Source organism: Bubalus kerabau, chromosome 11 (assembly GCF_029407905.1).
Source record: "Bubalus kerabau isolate K-KA32 ecotype Philippines breed swamp buffalo chromosome 11, PCC_UOA_SB_1v2, whole genome shotgun sequence".
Taxonomy (NCBI): Eukaryota; Metazoa; Chordata; class Mammalia; order Artiodactyla; family Bovidae; genus Bubalus; species Bubalus kerabau.
In genome coordinates, this window is record NC_073634.1 from 18,256,404 (window position 1) to 18,276,500 (window position 20,097).

General features: G+C 37.4%; 1 protein-coding gene across 3 annotated transcripts in view; it reads left to right on the forward strand.

Moving 5' to 3' along the window:
• The window catches only part of TTC27 (tetratricopeptide repeat domain 27), a 178,122-nt gene that overhangs the window by 18,785 nt on the left and 139,240 nt on the right, over window positions 1–20,097 (forward strand). For all 3 annotated transcript variants that reach the window (XM_055539763.1, XM_055539761.1, XM_055539762.1), the window contains exons 6-7: window positions 12,587–12,751; window positions 15,180–15,313. In XM_055539763.1, the coding sequence (XP_055395738.1) occupies window positions 12,587–12,751; window positions 15,180–15,313 (299 nt within the window). The remainder of the gene's footprint in view (window positions 1–12,586; window positions 12,752–15,179; window positions 15,314–20,097) is intronic.

Below are 20,097 nucleotides of genomic sequence, written 5' to 3' on the forward strand. Positions count from 1 at the left end.
ATTTTCAAGACTGTAAGCAACTCTCTAGATTATGAGTTCCTTGCGGGCTGATTTTTTCTTGTTTCTGCTTAGCAGAATGCCTGGAAAATAATAAATATTTAGTGCATATTTGTTGAATAGTGATAGTTAGCATTTATTGAGCCTTTACTTTTAAAATTTTATTTATTTATTTTGGGCTGCACTGAGTCTTTGTTACCTTGAAAGCAGGGGTTACTCTCTAGCTGTGCTGTGCAGGCTTCTCGTTGCAGTGGCTTCTGTTGTGGTGCATGGGCTTAGTTGTCCGGAGGCATGTGGAATCCCCCAGAACCAGGGGTTGAACCTGTATCCCCTGCATTGGACCACTAGGGAAGTCCTATTGAACCTTTTCTACATTCACTTTTCAGAGGAGACATTGTAGAACTCCATTTGTCCTCCATCTCGATAGCAGTTTTTATCTGAGTTAACTTGTTTTTCAAAAAGTGAAATATTATAGAAGTTATGAGAAAATTAATCCTACCCAGATACCATATGGGATCTTGAATCTTCTCATAATAGTGTTGCCTAGGCGCAGAGTTCTCTTTCAAATGAAATATGAAGTTGGACTTGGAGAAAATTAAGACCTGATGCTCAATTTACTGGCCTCATTGTCCTCTTTCTATTTTTAGTAAAATGAAAACTGTGTAGACTAAGTCTTCCCCCCATTCATGTCATTTCATATTTTTAAAATGAAGTGAGATACATTCAATAAACAAAGTGCAAGGGAGAAAGAGAAGTGAGATAAACTTCTAGTTCACGAAATCAGATAAAGTTTTGAAAGCCAGGGATGAGTTGAACATTACTGATTCTAATGGGGAAAGAAGTTGATTTTTCCAGAGGATAGTGAAAGCATTTGAAGGAAGATGGCATCAGTATTTAGCCACTATTTAATTTTGTAAAAAAGTAATTATGTTATACTGTGTAGCATATTAAACAATTTCATATGCTTCATTATACTTTTATGGAGTGTTGGTAAATGAACAAAACACAAGGTGTCACTGGGAGTTTTCTTTCTTTCTCTTAATGTAAAGGAAATCAAGTTTGATGCAGTTGCCAGAGGGAAAGCCACATCTCTTCCCTTTATCCATATTATGTAAATCTACATTTATGTCTCTACCTTAACCACATCTCAGTGACTGATGTTCTTAATGATGACCTTTAATTATTAAAAGAAAAAAAATACCTTCTTAATGTTCCATATTAAAAGGTAAGAACCATATGATGCATTGTAGAGAGAATTCTAAGAGGTAAAATACAGTTCTCTAAACAGAAAGGGTTAACTAAGATATCTGGAAAATTTGACTCTAAGTGACTCATTCCCCAAGTGGTCTGTTCTTTTCTGCAGTATATTTTAGCATATCATTTGCTTTGCCTTACAACTAAGAATTTTTTATATTGCTGTTGTAGGCTAATCAATGACATTTTTCATTTTATCTAGTCATAAATTGGTCCATTTTGGCTATGTCTAAGTAAGTCTGCACATGGCTTAAACTGCAGCATTTTCATAAACAATTTTATTTTAAAAAATGTTCTGGGATTTAACCCAAAAATTGACCAAGCATTCAGTTATATTGAAGTATTGTTCAGTATCCAGAGAAGAATATTATATTTGAAATGTTGCCCTTGAACAATCATCAAAAAGTTGGCAAGATTTTTTTTTTTTCAATCTGTGACATATAAGCAAGTGTGGTCTTTATACTTTTGTCCAGGAATGTTACATCAGTATATAGAGCCCATCAGAGTGTCAGCATAACTTTGCTGGACTGATCGCATCTATGAAAGGAGTGAGTTAGAATCTTGAAAAGTCTGCTCCTCAGCACACTCTGAGGTCCTCTTTTGGATCTCATACTAATGAAACCATGATTCTCTGAAGAACTGCTTAAGGGCACACAATCATTTATTGAAGCATCTGGTACTGAAAACGTGTTCCATATAGCGCATGAGATGTATTATTGAGGTTTAGGTGTTTGAAGATGAGCTTATGAGGAAGTCACTGTTCAAAGAAAACAGGCTAAAATACTTTGTCTGAGATTCCACTGTAACATCTCCAGGTAGCTCTGTGACTCTAGGCTTATATTATCTCCACATCCAAAGAGTTGTTCAAGAGATTAGTTTCTTGGTGACTGATGTATGCATAAATTAAAAAAAAATTTTTATGATACTTTGGAATAAGTGAGTAAATGAAGTCGCTCAGTCGCGTCCGACTCTTTGCACTGTAGCCCACCAGGCTCCTCCGTCCATGGGATTCTCCAGGCCAGAATACTGGAGTGGGTTGCCATTTCCTTCTCCAGGGGATCTTCCCAACCCAGGGATCGAACCCAGGTCTCCTGCATTGCAGGCAGATGCTTTAACCTCTGAGTCACCAGGAAAGGTCCCAATACTTTGGAATGAATGTCATTAAATATACTAATAATCTAATCACAAGTATCTGATTATCCATATGAATCTATAGGGATTTCATTTTTAAAATAGCATTAAAATAATCTGATGAGAAGAGATTTTGGTTTTAGCATGCATTTTAGATATAGTGGTTTGACATTTTGACCCAGAAGGTTATGATTATTCGTTATCATGGAGCACCTAAAGATTTATTAAAATGATAACTATATATCTGTTGGGTCAACATGCTTTATTTGTTTATTTATTTCATCTTTTTTTTAAACTTGAGTTATCCAAATCTCAAAACTTTGTGTTCATGGTTGACTCACTGTTTTTCATCATTCTGTGTATCTCTCCAGTTCTTAAATCTTATCCGTTCTTGCCTAAGAGTTCCATGTCCATCCTTCTTTTCCATCCCTGCAACTCTTATCCTAGTCAGTGTCTGAAATCTGTAGTTTGGAAAGACCCATTAGAGATTATCTTGTCCAGCTAACTCATTTTCCAAAGAATTGAAACTCAAAGAGATTGTCCATGAACCAGAACTATGCCCTGGAGTTTCTGACTCCATATCCTGCTTACTCTTCTCTTCATTACTTTTCTCTAAACTGGTCAGTAGGGCAGAATTCCGATATCTGATAATTATAATGCAGATCACATTTCAGTAGTCCATACTCCATACCAAGCACTGTTCTAGGTCTTTAAATATGTTAACTAGCTTGTTCCTTGCAACAGGTCTGAGATAGAACTGAAGACTTGACATAGGAAGGTGTAGTGGTGGGTTTCTGTGCCACCCTTTTTTTAGCAGTGTTTCCGGAGTGTAGTTAGCCTACAGTAAGACTCATATTTAAAGTGTAGAATTGGTGGTATTTTATATATGTATATACTTGTGAAAGTATCAGAATCAAGATAATTAACAGAACCTAGAGTATTAAGATCTGACTTTCAGTTTCTCTTCTGTCACTCACACCCTGTGTGACTTCAGGGAGCTTGTCTTACTTCCAAACCAAGAGTTTCTGCGTAAAGATGGTCTGTGAGTCTTTTCCAGGTGTAAAATGATGTGTTTCTTTGTAGGCCGGCTTCTTAATGCTGGGATCTGTTGAAAGATTGTGACCAAAAAAAGTTATGTCCTCTTTCTTTGGGCTTTCTTGTTGGGATCCATAATTGCTACAGAGTGCTTCCTTTTAGTAAATTAAAAAACCCTGCTCTTCTGTGGCCCGTAACTGCTGTCTAGAGCTGTGCTGTCCGGTGTAGTAGCCACCAGCCACTAATGTGGCTAATTAAAAGAAGTAAAAAATTCAGTGTCTTAGTTTCACTAGCCACATTTCAAGGGCTTGGAAGCCACCTTGATGGTAAATGGTTACCATTTTGGACAGTGCAGCTGTATTTAATATTATCACAGAAAGTTTTATTGGATAGCACTGATGTTGAGCAACAGATAATTTCAGAGTAGGTCTGTCCTTCCTTCTGTATGGTCAGTCTTGCAGTTCCTGAAGGTTTTATCACTATCACTTCGAGTCTCAGGGTTGCACCTGACTTGTAGACTCTTTCTTGGCCTTCCTTTCTTCCTTTCTTCCTTTCTTCTCCTACTGGACTGTTGTTATTTTTCGTTTGTTTGTGTTGTTTGCCTGTTATTTGGCTGCTCCAGGTCTTAGTTGCCGCATGTAGGATCTAGTTCCCTGACCAGGGATTGAACCGCAGGCCCCCTGCATGAGGAATGTGGACGTCTCAGCCGCTGGACATCAGGGAAGTCCCTGAATGATTATTTTTACATAACAATTTCATCAGGTCATTTTTTTAAATTAGGAAAATCTTTAATTATTCTCAGTTTTATTTTTGACTTTGTATTTCATGTGTAATTTGATACTTAATTAAAAATTTTTTTAAAATTTCTTGCTGTGATCTGGTCACTGGTAGTTGCTGGGGATATCATTGAACTCAGTGGGATGGAGGCTAAAATACAAAAAGAAAAAAGGGCACAAAAAGAAGGGAATGACAGCCATTTAAAAAAATGAAGCCTTGCTATTTGTGACAATATGGATGTGCCTTTAGGGCATCATGCTAAGTGAAATAAATCAGAGAAAGGCAAAAATTGTGTGATCTCACTTACATAGGGAATCTAAAAAACAAACAGAACAATGAAAACCAACTCATAGATACAGAAAACAAATAGGTGGTTTCCAGAGGAAAGGAAGGTGGGAGGGGCAATATAGATAAAGGGGATTCAGAGGGGCAGACCTCCAGTTCTAAAATAAGTAAGCCATGGAGACTTAATGCAGCATAAGGAGTGTGGTCAACAATATTGTAATAATTTTGTATGGGGACAGATGGTTATTAGGCTAGCGTGGTGATCATTCGTAATGTATACAGACATTATACAAATGTCAAATCACTGTGTAGTGCACTTGAAGCTGACATAATATTGTACATCAACTGTATTTCAGTTAGAAAAAAAGAGGAAGGAATGAAAGAAAGGATATGATTAGTCTAAACTTGAGACCAGCGAAGGCTTTGCAAAGTGGCTAATACTTGAACTGATTCTTGAAGAATGAGAAATAATTCATTAGGTAGTTGGAAAGGGCATGTAACATGTACAGAGAGAGGCACAGAGACTCGAGACATCTTTGTGTATTTGGGATTTCCAGTAGTTTGGAATGGCTGGACAGTGTTAGGAGTTGTGTGTCAGGTGATGCTGCAACAGGTTGATAGGAGCTGGGTGGATGGGAAATTGGAGTTCTGTGTTAGCGACAGCCATCAGAGAGTTTCTAAATATTTGCCCACTCTAAGGATATTTATTGAGCACCAGCTGTGACAAGTGCTAGGCTTAAACAGCAGTGAACAAGACACATGTGGACCCTACTTTTGTGACCCTTACAGTCTAGAGGTGGAGTTACAGCCAAATTCTACCCATCTTTCAAGGCCTAGCCCTTCTGACAAGGTTTATTCAACTATCCCAACCTTATGGATTTTCCCCCTATGGTATTTATGGCCAGTACCACCCAGTTTCAAATCAGATTTACTGTATATTGAATAATGATTATGTGTCTTTTCTTCCTAGTGCTTCTTCCATCTTCTCTTTTGGGGAGCACAGGGCTTAACTTTGCTGTAGGATCTAGCCCAATTCTAAGCGTGTAAAATAATTCAGTAGATACTGATTAGATTGTAGGATGGAGAAGGGAGAGTTGGAAGGGGGTGAGAGGCAGGAGGAGGATGGAAAAACCAGAGGAGGGTAACAGCTGGAGATAAGCTTGGGAAGTATGGAGGTCAGGGAGAAGAGGATTTTAAAAATTTTGCGGAAATGAGTCAGAGTAGGCTGGCACTTCCCTATGGTTGTGTGCCTCCCTGGTCTTCATGGCTTATGATGGACACCCTCCGTCCAGCTATCAAGGATCCTACAAAGTTTCCATTTGGTTGGCATTTTTACTTAGGTGACTCTGCATTTGGCTCTGAAGGTGCCATCTGTCTATTCATTGTAAGTACTTACCTAGTGATTTTATAATTCAGTCATTCTTTTTTTTTCCCCCTAGAATTCTTTTGTAAAGAAGAAGTCATCAACCAGGGTTATGTGAGAATCCTAAAATTTAGTCTGTGTAGGAAAGGCAAGATATGTTCTTAATTTTTTCTTTAATTGCTAATATTTTGGACTTAAATTTTTTTTTGAAACATAAATCTCTAGAAAAGTTGCTAGTACAAAGAACTTTTTTTTTCTCTGAAACCGTTTAAAATAAGTTGTTGAATTGATGTCCCATCACTTCTGCACATTTTAGGGTGTTTTTCCTACGAAGACATTTGCCTGTACAATCACAATACAACCACCAATATTAGGAAATTAACATTGATTAAATACTGATATCTAATTACTGCTGTTCAAGATTAGCCAGTTGTGCCCAAAGCATCCTTTATAGCAACGTGATCCAGTCCAGAACCTAGTGTTATATTTAGTTGTCGTATCTCTTTATTGTCTTTCAACATAGATCTATCACCGCAGTTGTGCTGTGTTATTCTCACTGCATCCTGCCAGGTGGCACACGATTTCATTTGGTCTCATTACTGGTGATACTAACTTTGGTTACTTGATTAAGATGGTATCTGTCAGTCTTCTTCATTAGAGTTACCCATTTTCTCTGTACATTTTTTGTTTCTGAAACAGCTTTATTGAGATATAATTGACATACAAACACCTGACATACTTAAAGTGTCAATGTGTAAAGTTTGGACATGTATTTACACCCGTGAAACCATCATCAAAGTTGAGATAATGAACATATACTTTGTTCCCCCAAACTTCCTTGTGCTTGTCGGGAATCCCATCCTCTTACACCCTTCCTGATCTCTCCTTCAGCCTCTCAGGCCACCAATGATCTGCTTTCTGTTACTTCATATTAGTCTGCATTTCCTTGAATTTTATAAAAGAGATTTCATATAGTTTCACACTTTTTGTGTGTGTGTGTGTGTTTAGCTGGGCTTCTTTGACTCAGCAGAATTATTTTGATTCATCCATAATGTCACCTGTAGCAATAGTTCATTCTTTTCAATTGATGAGTAGTATACCATGATCACTGGCAATCCATTTCAGTACTCTTGCCTGGAAAATCCCATGGACAGAGGAGCCTGGTAGGCTGCAGTCCATGGGGTTGCGAAGAGTCGGACACGACTAAGTGACTTGACTTTCACTTTTCACTTTCATGCATTGGAGAAGGAAATGTCAACCCACTCCAGTGTTCTTGCCTGGAGAATCCCAGGGGCGGCGGAGCCTAGTGGGCTGCTGTCTATGGGGTCACACAGAGTCGGACATGACTGAAGCGACTTAGCAGCAGCAGCAGTACCATGATATGGAAATACCATAATTTGTTTGTTCTTTCATCTGTTGATGGAAACTTGATCGTTTGCAGTTTTTGGTTATCACTCTTTATAATTAATTCTTGTATGGTGATGTACTTAGATACCATATAAGTCTCCTATTCCTCAGTAAACTTTGAATTTATGCATTTATATATTGACATTAGTGTCCACTCACAAATTCCAAATTCATTCAGTGGATTACAATTTGGCCTTCATAGTGTCCCACATTTGGCCAGTTGAGGCTTGTTCAAATTGGCTTCTGTGCCCTTTCAACGTATCTTTGAGTGCTTCTTTATTTTCTGACATAAGAAGATGCTTTAGCCTTCCTTATTTTGGATTACTTTGCTCTGGCCCTGGAATCAGTAATTTCTCCAAGGAGCTCTGGTTCCTTTTAAAGTCTTTCAACAGCCATAGCTGGAAAGTATGTGTATGTGTATATGTAAGTACACGTGTACATCTGTGTCTATTTCTATATTTATCTATGTATTAAAAACCATGAATTGCATCATCTCCAATTCCAGTCCAATATCACAGAATTTATTTTAGTCTTCTCTCTTCCAGATTTCTAACTCCTTTCTTTGACAATGAAAAACCAGGCTCCCATTAACCTCAGTGTAAGTGTGTGTACAGTCTTCCGGTGCACAGTCAGTCTCTACGTTCAGGCTGCTCCCTTGGCCCTGACCTTGGGGAATCCACAGCTTAATCCTTGACTTGGCTCTTTTGAATGTTGGTTGAGTCCCTGGCCCTTTTGAGCACACCAGTTGAGACCCCAGTCCCCACAAACACTACTCTAGCCTCTGACTGATCCCGAGCAGACTCTCTGGGTGAGCTGTGGACCTTGCAAACATGCTGGCTGAGCCTTTAGTCAAGTCACCAGGCCTGGTTTTGGGAACAAAACGCACGTTTCAGACTTAGGCAAGCACCCAGCTGAGGCCCTTTTTTGAGACCGTTCTTAGAAAACACATTGGTTGAATCCATGTCAAGTCCCTAACCCTGACCAAAGAGCTCCAATTAAAATTTAACTGTACAAAGTGTTTATATTGATATTTGTATCTTTTTCCTAAACTGAAAATCTTGTTAATAACAATGTTAATGTAATTATTTGCTTTACATATAAAATATTTCAATGGGAAAAGAATAGTCTTTTTAGCAAATGTGCTGGGACAGCTGGGTAACCATATGCAAAAGAATGAAATTGGACCCTTACCTTACACTATATAGAAAAGTTAAATAAAAATGGATTAGAGTCCTAGTGTAACAGCTAAAACTCTAAGACTCTTAGGAGAAAATATAGGGGTAAATCTTTGTGACTTCAGATTTGGCAGTAGATTCTTAGAACCAAAAGCATGAGCAACAACAAAAAAAGAATAGGAAAGTTGGACTTCATAGCAAGATTATGAACCTGTAACAAGGTCTATTCAGAAAATTTTAAAAACTTTTGTGTTTCAAAGGACACTATCAAGAAAGTGAAAAGATAGGCCATAGAGTGGGAGAAAATATTTGCAAATCATGTATCTGATAAGGAACTTGAATCTAGAATATATAAAAAACTCTGACAACTCAGTAATATAAAAGACAAGTAAACCAATAAAAAAATGTGCAAAGGATATAAATAGATATTTATCTAGAGAAGACATTCTAATGACCAATAAGTACATGAGGAAACATTTGATATCAGTCATCAGGATGATGAGAATCAAAACTGCAATAAGATATCAGTTTATACCCACATGGATAGCTGTAATTTAAAAAAAGTGAGATAATCATATTGTGGAGGATGTGGAAAAGTTGGAACACTGCTGGTGGAAATGTAACATGGTATAACCATCTTGGAATACAGTTTGGCAGTTTCTTAAACAGTTAAGTATAGAATCATCATATGATCCAGCAGTTCCTAGGTGTATATACCCAAGAGAAATGAAAACATAGGTCCACCCAGAATTTTGTATATGAATGTTTATAACAGCATTATTCATAATAGCTAAAAGATGGACATGTCCATCAACTGATATATGGGTAAACAGAATACTTTATATTCATACAGTGGTTTCTATTACACTATTTTTTAGCCATAAACAGAAATGAAGTGTGATACATACTTCAGCACAAGTGAACCTCGAAAACATCATACTAAATTATAGAAACCAGATATGAAAGACCACATGATAAATAATTTCCTTTATATGAAATGTCCAGGATAGGTAAAGTTAGGATCAGAAAGTATATTAGTGGTGTTGAGGGCTATGGGAGGGATGAGGGGAAGAGAGTGATAGCTAAGGGTTCAGGATTTATTTTTGAGGTGATAAAAATGTTTTAGAGTTGACTATGGTGATGGTTGCACATTTCTTGGAATATACGAAAAGACATTGAATCGCACACTTCAGATTGGTGGACTGTATGTGTATGAATCATCTCAGTAAAGCTGTTGAAAAATCTCACCTTACATGCACAGCATAGTGACTATAACAAATAATTCTGTATTGTATATTTAAGAATTGCTGAGAGAGTGGATCTTAAAAGTTCTCACCACCAGAAAAAAAATTGTAACTATATGTGGTGATGGATGTTAACTAGGCTTACTGTGGTGATCATTCTGTAGTATATTCATATATTGGATCATTATGTTGTACACCTGAAACTAATGGCATGTTATATGGCAATTATATTTCAAAGAAAAGGTAAAAAAGATTTAACCCAGGGATTTCTTAAAATGTTCAAAACCAAAATGAAGTCAAGTGTACAACTTTACTAAAAAAACATTAAAGGCATACTGTTGTCTTGAATAGGATGATCACTATTGTCAAGATGCCAATTGTGAAATTACAGTTAGTGCCTTTACAAACATTTTGAAGAGAGAACTTGCCAATTGATTCTGGAATAAAAAGTGGGTAAGAATAGTCAAGACAATTTTTAAAGAGAAAGATAATGATGGAGGCTTTCAGGTATAAAAGTTAGTTAAAAACTAGGGTAATTTCAACAGTATGATACTAGCAAAGAAATAATGTGATTAAAAAAATTTAACCTTGCATCATGTCAATATCTGTGATTTCATATGTGTGCTTCTTTTTTTAAACTGAAAATCTTGTGCCAAACAATATAAATGTAGTGACTTGCTTTGTTGCATGTATAAAAAGCTTGAGAGCGGCACCAGCATGCCCACTAACAGTAAGACCACTGAATAAGGCTCAGGATGTCTTTGCAGCTCTCTCTCCCTTCAGTGTATTACACTAAGGACATATACTGTGCTCTAAGTCCTTTGCAGTTACTCTTGATCTTTCACCAACTTGTTATATAGAGTTTTAGTTTTCCATTTGTTTTCAGTTTTTAGGGATTGCTTTTTTCTTTCTGATTTATTTTTTGATATGTAAAGTAATTACACGATTCCAGAGTCAAAACTCCATAACAAGGTCTGTTCAGAGAAGTTTCTGTCTGTCTTTGTTTTCCTTCTACCTTATTCTCCCTGCACCTCCACCTGCCTCTTCTAAAAAAAAGAGTTTATTTGGCTGTACTGGGTCTTCGTTGCTGTGCTGGCTTTTTCTTGTTCATTGCTGGCAAGCGGAGACTGCACTCTAGTTTTGGTGTGCAGGCTTCTCCCTGTGGCGGCTTCTCTGGCTGTGGAGCGCAGGCTCTGGGGCATGTGGGCTTCAGTAGTTGTGGGCACATGGGCTCAGAAGTTGCAGCTCCTGGGCGTCAAAGCACAGGCTCAGTAGTTGTGGAGCACAGGCTTAGTTGCTGCACAGCATGAGGGATCGTCCTGGATCAGGGATCGAACCTGCATCTCCTGCATTGACAGGTGGATTCTTTACTATTGAGCGACCAGGAGAGCCCAGATCCAGGTTTTCTTGAGTTTGGTTTGCGTGGAGGAAGTCTACTGAAGGATTTTCACAGTGAGAAGTTCATGTTTGGATGCCTGTCTACCCTTTAAAGTAAGACATGTACATCTTGATTTAGCTTCTTTGAGTTAAGAATCTCTTTAAAGGACTGGCAGTATATAAAAAACCGTTTTTTTCAGACTCATTTTCACTTCATGATAAGATAAAGGGTGTCTGTTTCGTAGCTATAGGTTTCTGTCAGATCCTTTGGTGAGAAAATGTATAGATTACGTTTTGCAACATCATCTCTACACCTTGGTCGTTCCTCTGCCAACTCCCTCTTCCCCTTTTCCCAACAAGTTTGGATTCAGATTTTGGCTTTGCCACTTCTCAGCTGAGGTGACTAGTCAGTAAGCTGACTAAGCTCAGTTTTCTCATGGGTTAAATGAGGTCGATGTCAGCCCTAAACACATCATTGTTTGAATTGGCACAACACGGAAAATACCTAGGGCTGAGCAGAGTAGGTGTCAGTTGATATCACTTTCTTTTCAGCTTGAATAGTAGAAAACAGATTCTCAGTTTGGGGACACTGTAAGTGTATCTTCTATCATCCACATCCTTCTGTTCATATGAATTGCTTTGTGAAATGCTGATCCTGTTACTGGAGACATTGTGAGGGGCAGTTTGTCAGGGACATTGTAGAGGGATGGACGAGGTGACTGTTGGACACCCCCTTGGTGTATGCCAGTAGCCCCTTTATTATATATATATTTTATTTTGAAAGTCATCTACTTAGAGATACTATGTTATTAGGCTATTATACTCCCATCTTTTCATCTGCGGTGTTCGGAAAAATACAATAATACTGCTAAGCCAATACTTACTCATTTTCTACTTGATACTCATATTGTCTCAGATATATCCACATACACATCTGTTTCTCCTTTTAAGGGAGAAATTGTACATTCTTTATGTGGAAAACTGTATATTGATCTCCTCTTCATTACATTTTTGTGCTGTTTAACTCTTTGCAGATTGACTTGGTATGTTGTATCATCACCTTGTTTTGCCATATTTTGGGCAGCATGATTAAGACAAACACTGTAAATAAGAAAGAGCAGGGTCATGAATGATATCTCTTAGGACTGTGTGGAGTAAAGGAGATAATGTATGTAATGTCCTTAGCTTCTAGGTTGGAACATATAAGTGCTCAGACAGTGCTTGCTATGAACTATTACAGTACATGTTCCCCATTTTCCAGACTTGAAATTCTTTAAGAGTAGGAACTATGTAATATATGTATTTTACAAATTATGGCCTGAATGTTTTACTTACTAATATATTTTTATTCTCATACTTAAAAAAAAAAAATATATATATATATATATTTTATTGAAGTATAGTTGACCTAAAATGTTTGAAGTACACAGCAAGGTGATTTCATTATTCAAATATACATAAATCATTTTTGAGATTATTTTCTGTCATAGGTTATTACAAGATATTGACTACTTTTCAGTGTCTCATCTTTTGTCTTACAGTGATGAAGCTAGAGGATCTATTTGTGGATGATTCAGGTCGATATTTGGCTGTTCAATTCCATCTGGAATGTGCATATATATTTTTATATTATTATGAATATAAAAAAGCAAAAGATCAGTTCAGTATTGCTAAAGACATCTGCAGATTACAAATTGATTTGACAGGTAAGATTTTTAACCTTTTGTGGATAATTGATGTATGATAAAACTAGTATATACATTGATGGTTTGACTGTATTTTATGGTGGTATTTGATTATCTGTATCCTCTTGGTTGCTTTGCAAAAATATGTTTTTAAGATTTTATTTAAAGAATTAATAGGTTTAGAACAGAATTGAAACTATATCTTCTTTGTTCTTGCGAATGCTCACTTATTTTCTAATCTGGTTAGACATTTTGGTAATGTATGATAGCTAGACAGTACACAAATGGACGTCGCCCATTTAGTTGTGACTGTGGGCTTCCCAAGACCCCTCCAGATTCTCAAGTTTAGTTTGGCTTCTTACATTGCCCTTTTCTGCAGATACCCACCTGTAGCTTCTATCTTGCCTTTCTTGTATTCCTTAAGAACAGAAATTTTTTGACTGTTTTGTTTAGATGCTTCTTCACTCTCTTAGAATACTGCCTGGCATATGGTATACACTCAATAAACATTTGTTGGATGAACCAATAAATTACAGAATTTTTCCTAAAATCTGTGTTTTTTCTGAGTACCAAACAAGAAACATTATTTTCTTTTAATGTATCTCCTTGTCCCTAGCCTAAAAATATTGACATTCTCTATTGAAAACATTCATGAAAGTTAAACATCAGCAGTTGGTCACACCATTTACACCTGTTGAACCTGGGCTATGTGAGTGTTGAAACAACAGTCTGTGAATGTTGAAATGATTGAACCTGTTTATCCTCTCTATGGAGAAGGCAATGGCATCCCACTCCAGTAATCTTGCCTGAAGAATCCCATGGATGGAGGAGCCTGGTGGGCTGCAGTCCATGAGGTCGCTAAGAGTCGGACACGACTGAGCGACTTCACTTTCACTTTTCACTTTCCTGCATTGGAGAAGGAAATGGCAACCCACTCCAGTGTTCTTGCCTGGAGAATCCCAGGGATGGCGGAGCCAGGTGGGCTGCCGTCTCTGGGGTCGCACAGAGTCGGACAGGACTGAAGTGACTTAGCAGCAGCAGTCCTCTCTAGGTTGGGTCTAGATGATCTTTGAGGCCCATTTTTAGTCCCTAAACTCTATGCTCATTGAGTAGTCCTGTCAGTAAAATCCTTAAGATATATTATGAGGTAAATATAACTTAGTGGCCTAGTCTGGAATATTAGCCACCTTTTATTACATTGTTTGTATGGGGAAAATTATTAAATATCTAACATAACTTTGCGAACAATGACCATGTGTAAGTTGGAGTCTTATATTTGAGATATAATTATATGTAATATGGATTCCTGGTGACTCAGACGATAGAGAATCTGCCTGTGGTGTAGGAGAACCCGGTTTGATTCCTGGGTTGGAAAGATCCCTGGAATGGATCTAGAGAATGGCTACCCACTCCAGTATTCTTGCCTAGAGAATTCCATGGACAGAGGAGCTTGGCGGGCTATAGTCTCTGGGGTCATAAAGAGTCAGACACAACTGAGCAACTGACACTTTCAATATGAGTTGTGAAGTTAGTTTTAGAAATTATGTTTTGATCCTAACAGACTTTTGGGGGGGATCATTTATAAAACTAGTATCATGGTACTCAGCATAGTCAGCTTTGTTGATGTAGTTACTAGTTAGTTCTTCATATTTTTTTTCCAAGTTAAGATTGAAAAACTTAAAAATACAAATGTGCTCACAAATATAAAATGAGAATCAGATTATGATTTTTTTCCATTCAGCTCTCGCCTTACTATAAAAAAGCAAGCTGTACTAGACCATCTCAATAGCTATTTTTAGTATAACATGTTTCAATGGTTGTTGTATAACATAGAGCCAGACTCATCACAGGATGAAGTCCAGACTTCTTAGACTGGTCTTTGTAATCAAGAGTCTTTGTAATCTGACTCTCACCAGAGAATAGATGTTAGAGCTTGTGCTTCTCTTAAAGCTGTTCTGCAGCTAGCTATTTCAGATACAAAGTAAAAACAATATTTGGCCTTACATGGAGCCAGATAATGTAATAGAAAGACTGGGATTTAGAATCTGCAGACCCTGGCTTTAAGCTCTGGCTCTGATACTAAAAACCATGTAATCTTGTGCAAGCGAGACTACACTTCAGAACTTAACACTTTTTCATCTGTTGTATGGAGAGGAGAGTATTTCTTCTCCCTGTGACGTTGAATGCATTCTTTTTTGAGGAGGGAGGTAGTTTAATGCAAAGGTAAGTATGGGGAATTTCTAGTGGCAGAAATTTGAGTTCTGGGCCTGTAGCTTCCTGGCTTTATAATTTTATAAGTCACTTTAAAGTCATCATGGGGCCTCAGGTTTCTCTTATTTGAAATGGGGAAAATACCTCATAAGCTCTAAAGCACTCTGAAAGTACTACTGTTTATGATTGTATGGTATTCTGATTGGCAAGTTATTGAGTATAATATATGTATTTTCAGGTGCTTTAGGAAAAAGGACACGGTTCCAGGAAAATTATGTTGCACAACTTATTCTAGATGTAAGAAGGGAAGGAACTGTCTTTTCAAATTGTGAATTCACTCCAGCACCCACTCCTCAGGAATATTTAACCAAGGTGAGTAGGATCATAAGCTGTTTAAATTAGCATCCAAGTCTAATAGTTTCCATAGGGAAATTTCGTAGAAACACCGGATGGAGTGGGAAGAGGCTTTTTTGGACCCTTCTTGAGCTTTTACAAGGTGGCTGGATGTTAAAAAGAATCTAAAACAAAACCCATTTTAAAGCCGTTTTTATCCTCAGAGATAAACTGTTGTTTTTCTTCTAGATTTCGGTAAGTATGAATTAATAAAGTAGTTACTTATATGTTACTGCCCTGAAAAAAATTAAAAAAGGCAGACTGAGTAGAAACTAATTTTTCCAGTGGCTACCTTATTTTTTGCCTTCTGTTGATATTCTCAAGTATTAAGAGCCTTGACATTTCTTATGCTTCTTCTAAATATGTAAACAGATGATCAGAATTCCATTTTACAAGTTTTCTGATCTGTTTTCAGCTACTCTGTTATTATTGGGCTGGTTTCTGCCATAGTATGTGTTTCTGACTTGGGTAATATGTTCTCTTGTAGCTTAAATTCATAGTTTTTGGTCAGTTTATCCACTTAATAGGCTTTCCATCTGCTTCTGTGAAGGCTATTAGCATTTATATTGTCTTATCCCAGAGACCCCAGACCAACATTTCTGCTTGTACTTTGGTTGATGTTACTGTCCTTGAAGCCTGTGTTTTCCCACTTTTCATTCCAGAGCCAGTAAACAAATTTGCTTGGTACATTGAGCACTAAAATTCTAACTGTACTGAAGATAATGCCAAGAGTAGGGGCTAGGGAGATGGGAAGGAAGAGTGGCAGCAATAAGGCGTCCTGAGGAATGTCTTTGATGAGATCTTACATACTTCCTGGGCTTGCTCCAAGTTTTCTGTTTGTTTTTGTGATATTTTGGGGGCTGGTGAGCAGGGACAGCTATGGATTCTACGAGAAGAAGGAAGGGAAGAAGGGAAAGATGGAGAAACTCAGGGATGAGACCACACAGAGGGACAGCCCGTCTCTCCTGCAATTAGGAGAACCATGGCTGAAGGAGTGTTTGTACCACTGCTGGTCAGGGAGCTGTGGTATCCGCTCCCATCCTGTCTTTACTCCTTGTATATACCAGACCCTCCTCCTGCAGCTTTTTCTTTTCTTTTCTTTTTTTTTTTAAGCACACTAGCTTTTATTCATTTATATTTAAAGATTTGTTTTTGGCTGCTCTGGGTCTTAGTTGTGTATGGGCTTTCTCTAGTTGGGTCACGTGGGGACTGCTCTTCGTTGCAGTGCACGGGCTTCTCATCATCGTAGCTTCTCTTGTTGCAGAGCACAGGCCTTAGGCACGTGGACTCAGTAGTTGTGGCCCATAGGCTTAATTGCACCTCAACATGTGGGATCTTCCTGGACCCGGGTTCGAACCTGTGTCCCCTGCATTGGCAGGCAGATTCCTAACTGCTAGACCACCAGGGAAGCCCCTTCTTCAACTTTTTGATGTAACCCAAGTCCCTCCCTGACTTTTAGTTTAACTACCATAGACCTGGTGTTTAGGCCAAAGCACAGCATCAGTGAAAAAGAGTTAGTTCTGCAATCCAAGAATTTAATTCAGGTAATCCATCATTGTTTATTTATGTGTGCATGTATATTTGTATGTATGTATTTATGTGGAGTTGTATGGAAAATTATCTCCTATGATTATAATTATGTAGGTAAGGATTAGATAGAAATAGCTTTATACTCATGGATGGAGGATAGACTTGTTTGTTTGATTAGTTATAGATCTTAATTCCTTTTGCCAGAGATACTGTTAGATTATGAAATACACGAATTTGCTTGATAACGAAACTTTTCAGGAAAAAAGGAACACTGATATCAATTATAATGATTATAAAATATATCATGATTAGAAATGTTATGGTGTGAAGATGTATATCTTAATAATTGAGGAAATACGATAATTTTATTGTCGGTGAGGAGCATAGTGTTTCCCTTTGGGCCTTCCTAGATTTTTAATCTGTTATTAATGAGGAATTTACATAACCTATAGCTACTGGACTTTAGGCTTTAATAAGCCAACAGTTATGAGGAACCTCAGTGTGCAAATCACAGGCACAGACTGTTCTTTATTGTTAAATCATCAGTGTGCAGTATGAGGAGGGAGGATAAATTAAAATTGTACATTGAGCAGGAAACACAAGCACATGATCGGTGTCATTGGTAAAAAGTATGCATTCAATGCTGAACAGATTGGAGATGTACTGTGTGCTAGTTTTTTCTTTTATTTTACATTAAGCACAATACAGCAGTTTATTAAGACACTTAGAATGAATGCAAAGGGAAATACAGACCAAAAAGTACGCATTCTACAGCTGTGCGTCATGTGTAAGACGGTGTAGATGAGTACATGAGGATGGTGTTGACAGGTAAAACTAAATATCCCAAATGGCATTCACTGATCTGTTGCTTCAAGACAACACCCTTTTGTACAGATCTTAAAGGTGTCAAAATTAGTAGTCTCAAAGTCAATTCTTGTATGTGATTTTAGCATAAAAGATTTTAGAAAATTGATCTGAAATATCACAGTTTTCATTTTTGTCAGCTGGAATGTCAAGGATTTTCAGAATAAGAAAAATGCAGTAATACAGGACAATCCAGATATATGTCTCATGTGACTAGCCTCTGTTGCAAAATTGTACATGGTTATGGGCAAAAACTAAGTCTGTCCAAAAGTCCACACCTGTACTGTTTCATGTTTTAGCTTGATAACCTAGATATAACACTTATTACATAGCAAGGGCAACACCAAAAGAAGAAACAAATCTGTGATGGGTACACAGTAACAATATCATAAGCGTCATTGGAGTAGGTCTGAAAGACTGTAGCTGGTTTTGGGGGTTTTTTTTGGCCATGTCAAGAGGCATTTGGGATCTTAGTTCCCTGACCAGGGATTGAACCTGTGTCCACTGCATTGGGAGCTCAGAGTTTTAACCACTGGACCTCCAGGAAAATCCTTGTAGCTAATTTTACGGTTTAGTAGAATATTACGAGGTTGGCTTAAGTCTAAATTAGAGCCATATTTTAAATTTGCAATGTGTAGAACATATAGGCAAGCAGGTACTGCAGCCGACCGGTTTTAATTTTAAAAAGTGCTAAATAGGAACGTAGAGAATCTTGGATGAAGATCAGAGTTGTTTTGATCACCCACCTGTAGCTGACAAATAAATGATGCTCTGTTGCTAAGGCTGACCTATCTCAGGTCTTCTGTGGGGGATGGGGAGGAGTCCTTGCTGGGAGGTGGAAACTTGGGTCCTTGTCACATATTTATTGTCTAGCCAGATTGAGAACCTGGGAAGGTTATTATTTTTAGCTTCCTCGTTTGTTTTCTCCCACATCACACTTTTTAAAGGGATCAGATTATAAAGACACTCCACAAACATTGGGTATCAATAAGCAGGTTGCTAGATCCCTATCAGGATGTGAAAAGGTGGGAATTTTGAATACTGTAGAGCTTCACTGTCCAGTGTTGTAGCCACATATGATTATTAAACACTCTAAAGTTGCTTGGTCCAAACTTAGATGTGCTGAAATGTAAAAGATGTACTAGATTTCATAAACTGTGTGAAAGAGTGTATAAGTATCTAATTAATAATTTTCTATTAATGAATGTTCAGGGATAATATTTTTTACATACTAGGTTAAATCGCTTTTATTTATTTATTTTTTAAAGTATAGCTGTTAGAAAATTTAAAATTACATATGTAGGTTTAAAAAAAATATTCTGAAAAGCATATGTTGAAAATGGTTGGCCACCAGGGTGCACTGTGCGCCTGCCAGCCCAGCCTTTTGAAGTTCTCCAGGCCAGGGAAGAAGAGGCACGTTTTCAATGCCTAGCCGCCTGGAGTTCTGTGTTCCTCCTGTCAGGAGTTGTTGAAGGCTCTATTCTTTCCCCAAAACCTTATAAATAGAGCTGGGCCTACAATTTAGTCTTCCTAGTTTAAGCTACTTTTATTGAATTGGAAGAAAAAATCAATTTTATTAAGGAATAATTTACATACAGTAAAATGTACCTATTTTAAGTGTCCAGTTTGGTGAGTTTTAACAAATAGACCCACATAACCACACTGTAATCAAAATACAGAACCGTTTCCATTAGTCAGAGTAGTCACCCATACTTCTTTGCAGTCAGTCACTTTCCCTCCCTGCTTTCTGTCACAGATTAGAGCTGGTCTTTTTCCATAGAGTTTCACATAAATGAAATCAGATAGTATGACTATTCTGTGTCTGGTTTCTTTCACTTAGCATAGTGTTTTGAGATTCATCCTTGTTTTAATACCAACAATTAGCTCCTGTTTATTGCTGAGTATTTATTATTTCATTATATGGATAAGCCACAGTGTGTTTATCCATTCTGTTGGTAGACAGCTGAATGGTTTCTAGTTTTTGGCTATTACGAATAAAGCTGTCCGGAACATTCATGTGTAAGTCTTCATGTGAATGTATGTTTTTAATTTTCACAGGTAAATGCCACGGATTAGAATGGCTTGTATTAAGTATATTTTTAACTAGAGAAACGGTCAAACTGTTTTCCGAAGTCGCTGTACTATTTCACATCCCCACCCTCAGTATATGAGAGCATTAGTTGCTCTGCATCCTTGCTGGTGCTTGGTATTATCAATTTTAAAATTTTTGCCATTTTTGTGAGTTGTGTGCAGTGATTTCTCATTGTGATTTTACTTATCTTTTGATGACTAATTTTAAAAAATCTATTTTATTGAGATATAACTTACACATAGAAAAATTTTACTTATATAATTGGATGGGATTTGGA